This window comes from Poecilia latipinna, unplaced genomic scaffold (genome assembly GCF_001443285.1).
Source record: "Poecilia latipinna isolate Pla-1442-1.1 unplaced genomic scaffold, P_latipinna-1.0 Scaffold493, whole genome shotgun sequence".
In the NCBI taxonomy this organism is placed as follows: domain Eukaryota; kingdom Metazoa; phylum Chordata; class Actinopteri; order Cyprinodontiformes; family Poeciliidae; genus Poecilia; species Poecilia latipinna.
This window is the reverse complement of record NW_015113109.1, coordinates 202,174-208,386: the sequence shown is the minus strand read 5'-3', so window position 1 is coordinate 208,386 and position 6,213 is coordinate 202,174. Positions and strand designations below refer to the sequence as shown.

The following is a 6,213-nucleotide window of genomic DNA, read 5'->3' as shown; positions in this document are numbered from 1 at the left end:
AATTTATGGCAAAAAAAAACAAAACAAATCCACTAAAATCTCAAACTTTTTAGAAAACCAAGTACATTTCTGAGTTTGAAATGTTAAATATTTGCTTTCAAGAATTCTGAAATTTTCTATTTTTCAAATTTTCTAGAAAATTTTGGAGATTAATTTAAAAATCTCTGAATTTTTTGTCAGAAATGTATTCCTCTTCCTCCCCGTCTCCATCGGCTGTAAGGCGACGCTGCAGCGAGGATTCTCCTTTTTCTTAAACAGGAGCTGCATCTTTCCGGTACAGAGAGAATGCGCAGCTATGTCATCAGTTAGCATGATGAACGCCGTTAGCATTACAAACTCTCTAAAAATCTGTAACATTTAACGAGGTTTCATTTAAAAATAAAAGCTGCAGATATGTTTGTGGCAGAGCTTCCAGATCTGCTGAATCTGAATTCAGGCTGATGGTGAGTCTACCAGGATCATACCAGTTGAAACCAGCACTCTAAGGCAGGGGTGTCCAAACTGTAGCCCCGGGTCCATTTGTGGCCATTGGACTAATTTTGGTGGGTGATTCAGATGGAGACTTTTAATTTGTCATCAGTGAAAATTTATAATTTTCTTACAGTGAAAAATGTAAGAAAATTATAAATTTTCTTACATTTATAATTCATGAATTTTGTAAGAAAATTTCATAAATTTTCTTACAAACAGCCAACAGAATGTTGGCTGTTTTTTTTTTAATCAGAAGAACCACATGTCCCCAGAGACTATCACTGAAAGGCCAACTTTATTTTTTTTAATCTAATTTATTAATCTTGGCTACATATAGCTAGTGTTTTGAGAGAAATGGACTGAAATCCGGAGGATAAGTCTGTTCAATTGAGCCTGAACAAATTTAAACACTAATTGCTTTTTCTTTTAACTCAGCAAACATAAAAACTCTTTTAAGTTTTTGATCTACAATGAATAACATCTCTTTCCTATCAAAATAAATGCATAATAAAATCAGACAATTTTATTAGCTTGATTTAATTGTGTGTGTGTGTTTTTTTTTTTACCATAAAGTTTGGACACCCTCGCTCTAAGGACGCTGATATGACTGACACAAAAAAAACATATAAACTATCCGTTTAAATGGGCCCTGTTCACTGACTGGAAAACATTTCAACTGGTTAGTCACTGGTCTGGCCTTAGCAAGCTAATAATAATAACAACAACAACAACAACAACAACAGGCTCAGGGTCACCAGATTTCAGTGTTTCTGTAACTTGTAGACATTAGAAGGAGCCTAGCAGTCAGCTGAGTAAATCCCAGAGAACAACTGAGGTGTTGGAGGGAGGAAAACAGAAACTAGCTAAATTTAAAGAAATCAAAGGAAATTTGGGGTTTTCAGGATGAACCTGAAAACACTTTGATGCTCAGTCCTTCCATCCCGATGGCAAACATTAGAGTTCTACATGATGAAATAATTTAAATAATAATCACATTCATTCATTGAAAGATTCAAGTTTGTATCATGAGTTGCCATACACACCCACACACACGTATGAGAGAAATAAAGGTCAGCTGGCCTAACTCCATTACGGTCTATAATATTGGTATCTGGTGGTGTGTGGCTGCTTTCAGCTCGTGGAGCAACACTTTGACAGACTGCATGATAAATACATAGAAAAATAAGAGCTTTCCAGCGTTTCCCTTAGACTTGATTGGTTAGTTTGGTTTGTGGAGGACGGGCTGGATCAGAACGGCCTGTAGTTCCAGAAGCTGGAGAAGACGGAGATCTGGAGGGAAGAGAGGAGAGAAGATCCGGTTAGCGACTGGGTCAGAACCGACAGAGACGTGACAGATCCAGAACATACACCGATCCAGAACATACACCGATCCAGAACATACACCGATCCAGAACACACACCGGCCCGTTAGTGACCTCCAGAAATGCTGCTTCAGGGATGAGACTCTTCAGTCACGTCGTCACTGGAGGAACTACTATTTTGGATTAATTTTAAATGCTTTGAGGCAACATTAGACACGAATTCTTTCTGTTTGAATCAAACCAGTTAAAATCACAGAACAGTTCAAAGCTCCTCATTCTAGGACCTGATAGGGATCAGTTTATATGAAACCTGGCAGTTTGTTTCATTTTTCTCCAGACTGTATCAAGATCATGAATGTGAGAAATGAAGAAAAGTCTGAATTGAACTGGAAACAGCAAACTAAAGGTGTCTTCACACCTGACAGTCCGGTAGACTCGGCTCAACATTTGTTCCATTTCCAGCTGCTGTGGTTCTCAAACCAACCAAACCCTTTGAGAAACCTGTTTCCCTCCCCGCCTGTGGGGGAGCTGCACCAAGAACCACAGACGGAAACGACACAAAAACCTCTGAAGAAGACGCTGAGCACAACTTCCTTCTTCATGAAATGCAAACGGAAATGGAGTGGTATCAGATTTTAGCAGTTGGAGGATTTCTCTTTAATGTTTGGCAAAACACCACGTGTCATTTCTCCTTCTAGAGCCAGACTAACGTGTTTGTTTTGTTTGTAATTACCCAGAATGCCCTGCACTGTAGCCTACTTCCTGCTTTTGGAGCCGCCTCCGGGCCACTTGCCGTTCACATATGCATTGGAAACGCATCAGAGTTCACTTCAACTGAGCCGAGACAGAGGTTTGATTAGTCATTCACAGCTTCCCAAGCGAAGCAGACTTTCTAGACAAACTGACTGGAGTCGGATTGAAGCGGACTGAACAGAGCTGGTGTGAACGCACCCAAAGAGATATTAGTACTGATTTGTGTTTGTTGTTGCTTTTTGGTAATACAAGCAGAAGAGGCTCTAGAATCGACATAGAGGAGTGTTAACCATTAAATGTGATGTCATTCCTCCACAGTGGAGTCTTATTATCCATTATCATTGCCGTCCTGCAGAGTTTGGAGCAGGAACAGAGATATTGGTCTTCATAATTCTGCTTGGTCTGGATCTTTGACACTTCACTCAGAACTTCCCACAGAAACTACCAGCTGGACCCCACTGTTCGCCACACACTGACCCATCAAACATTGAGTCATTTAAAGCGGCTCAGTGGAATAAACTCTTGAGTTTTCATCTAAAAACAAAAGCAGCAAGAAAACAAGCACAGCCTTGTAAGAAATGGCTCTGCTTCAGGCTGAGGCCCTGGTGATGCCGGCCCACCTTGTCCTTGAGTTGCTGACAGAGCTGCAGGGAGATGGTGAAGAACACCAGCGTGTCGCTGAGCCACGGCACCACACACTCCACCTTGTGAACGTGGCTCACCTCGAAGCGGTTGTTGTTGAGCTCACTGTGGAAGACAGCGTTAATGAAACACACAACCTACAGCGGCTGACATGCTGGGTCAGCACCGTTTACTCTCTTCACTCAGGACTGAATCTCAGTCTAATTCAGTTTCCTGAGAACTCAGCTGGATGTTCATCCAGCAGCTGCTTAGACAGTCACATGACTTTAAACACCTCAAAAAACAACAACAAAAAACCAATCAGGTTCTCAGTCCAACGCTTCTAAGAATGGCTTTAAATGGCATAATGGAGAGGCGTTGTCATGATCACAGGCCGAAGGCAGGGTCAGAAAGAGTAGGAGCTTCTTAAAGAGACAGAGGCCCAATTTCAAGGCTTTATACTGCAAAATCAAATTTCTTATAAGTCATATTTGATATAAACAGCAGAATAATTACTTAACTGTGCTATAAAACATCTCTACGTTCCTAGAAAATATATAACACTGCCCTTTTTTCTCTATTTATTTGAGCTCTGTAAGCTGCTGTTTGCAGCTCAGTTCTGACTTAAAGCTGAACTCTCCTGGTTTGGTTTTCAATTTGTGGCCAAAGTAATTACACCATAGCCTGCCCAGCTTAATAAGCTGGGCAGGCTTTTTTTTTTTTTATTCATTGATGCTCAATGAATAAAAACAATGACCAGCTCAGACTGAACTGGAAATCAAACTTACAACATCGCTCCTGGGTTGTGCAACACAGAGCTTCCTGTTGGCTTGAAGTTCTAGGGAAGACAGGAGGGAAAGCAGTGAGAGAGCAGCCGGATGAGCAGCAGGGAGGTCCACTGCAGGGTCACAGGGTCTGACCTTGGTGGTGTTGGGAGGGAGCACATGTAGCTGGTAGACGGTCAGACACAGCTTGCTTAAATTGATGTAAAAGTTCACCATCACGTCGCCAGGCATAGGGGGAGTGAACATTTTCTGGAGTTCAGATGACAGAAAATGGTGTGAGGCAACAGGAAGCTGCAGAAACGATGGCGTCACACACCCTGGACCGGTACACACACTCACTACAACCAGAACCATCAGTGTTTTCTACTGGGATCTGATGAAACGGGATGACATGCAGTAACGCAGAGCCAGAACAATCAGATTAAATCCTACTCAGCTGGATTCTATTCACTGATTAGATCACTTCTGAACTAAACTGCTCCGACTGGACTTACAGCTTTCACAGCTGTGCAAAAATTTTTGTAGGTCCGTCACATAAAATCCCAATAAAACACACACAATGAGCCGCTCTGCTTGAAATGTGAAAAGTTTCCAGGTGTTGTTAGAGCCTTAGAAATGCTGGCCGAACCATCAGACCGCTGGTGGCGAGTTCTGGAAGAGTCAACGATGCTGGAGTGGTGAGGCGGTTTCGAGCTCGCGTCAGCTGCAGCATCACGGCGTCCATGAGCTGCAGAGTGAACAGAGCCATCCGGTCGTTATGACTACTGCCGTCAGCCACGTCCAGCTGTGCACCGAGGTGCTGCCGAGCTCAGAGAAACTGACCTTGTTGACCTCGGCACCCGTCTTGAACTGGTAGGTGTCGTCGCGGCTGCTCAGAAGCAGCAGAGCCTGGTTCACGTGGTTCCTGGCGTCCTGGATCTGATGGATCATGGAGAACCGAGCAGTCAGACTTTACCCACGTCTGTCTCAACCTCCAGCTGGTCTTTTCATCACGCTACATGCTCAAGGTACATTTTCACTTCACAGTTTCTTATCTGCCCTGCAAAATCGCCAAATCTTATTAAGTGTTTTTCATGTAGTTTCTAGTGCAAAATATGTTAGTAAACTTGAAATAAGGCAGAAATAACTTACAAGTAATTTTGCAACAAGATATAGGAGGTTGGAATTTAAAAAAAATAAATAGAGGCGGGGGGGCAAATGTTACCATTTAGCATCATACGTGCTTTCATCTCACAGGTTCGACTTTCAAGAGACGTCATGAAACAGGAAGTTAAATTAGAACGGGGCTTAGGGATTGGTCAAAATTTTACGGTGTTGCAGTGATCGGACAGAAAATGAGACAATACAGAAAACATTCAGGTGACTGGTCAGATTTGCGGAGGAGCTGTGAACATAGCAAGGAGGTGGAAAAAATTTGCACATGCTGAGTGAATTTGCATCAATGGTTGCAACTGCAACTTCCTGTAAGGACTGGTTAACCATCAATGACTTGTCAAGGTGTGTATTTTTAATGTGGGATTTCCCCCAGTGAATACATTTAATTAAACTCCAGATTATTTTATACTTTTTAGTGTGATAAAAAGCCTCAAGGAAACTTCAACTGCTGTAGACAGATAATTGTAGGTTATCGTTGTGTTAGTAGAATTGAAATAGTAAAATAATAACACAGTTATGTTGTTAAAATTGTTTCCAAGAGCATGACTCTGTGAAACAACTAACATCTTGTTGAAGGAAATGATCTTTGCTGCCTCTGAGCCTTTCTGTCAGCTGAACGTGTTGAAGTGACGGGGCGTGGCGCGGTACCTGCTGCAGCTTCCACTGTTTGTCCTCTCTGAACTGAAAGTGCAGGACTTGGCTGCTCTTGGCAACCTTCAGGTTTATGTCCTGCAGAGCAAAGGTCAGCATTAAAAGATGTTATTCAGCTTCAATCAGCATTTCAGGAAGCAAACGCCGTTACTCACCGCCTGAGTCAGAGCCTCTCCCTGCAGAGTCAGCACCCCCTTCACCTGATCCATGCTGCAAACACACAAACAAGAGGTCAGCCTTTCACAAGCGTTACCATGACGACACGCAGAGCAATGCAAACTGGGACGCTCCAGGAACAAGTCGACTTCCAACATAGCCAATGTTGTGAAACAGCATCCACACACTTTGACCCATTTTTGTCCCATTAAAATGGACATTAAAATGTTAATGGATTCTCAGTCTCCATTAACAAAAAACGTATTTGAATGAAAAAACCAAACAACATAAAGCCAAAG

The 6,213-nt window shown here is 42.3% G+C and overlaps 1 protein-coding gene across 1 annotated transcript in view; it reads right to left on the bottom strand.

Moving 5' to 3' along the window:
• Positions 1 to 778: 778 nt before the first annotated feature.
• Positions 779 to 6,213, bottom strand: part of rogdi (rogdi atypical leucine zipper) — a 13,508-nt gene continuing 8,073 nt past the window's right edge. The window contains exons 4-11 of the mRNA XM_015040035.1: positions 5,914 to 5,968; positions 5,756 to 5,836; positions 4,775 to 4,870; positions 4,581 to 4,679; positions 4,088 to 4,201; positions 3,956 to 4,005; positions 3,167 to 3,293; positions 779 to 1,761 (exon numbers count right to left, since the gene is read on the bottom strand). Of these exons, the coding sequence (XP_014895521.1) occupies positions 1,720 to 1,761; positions 3,167 to 3,293; positions 3,956 to 4,005; positions 4,088 to 4,201; positions 4,581 to 4,679; positions 4,775 to 4,870; positions 5,756 to 5,836; positions 5,914 to 5,968 (664 nt within the window). The 3' untranslated portion in view covers positions 779 to 1,719. The remainder of the gene's footprint in view (positions 1,762 to 3,166; positions 3,294 to 3,955; positions 4,006 to 4,087; positions 4,202 to 4,580; positions 4,680 to 4,774; positions 4,871 to 5,755; positions 5,837 to 5,913; positions 5,969 to 6,213) is intronic.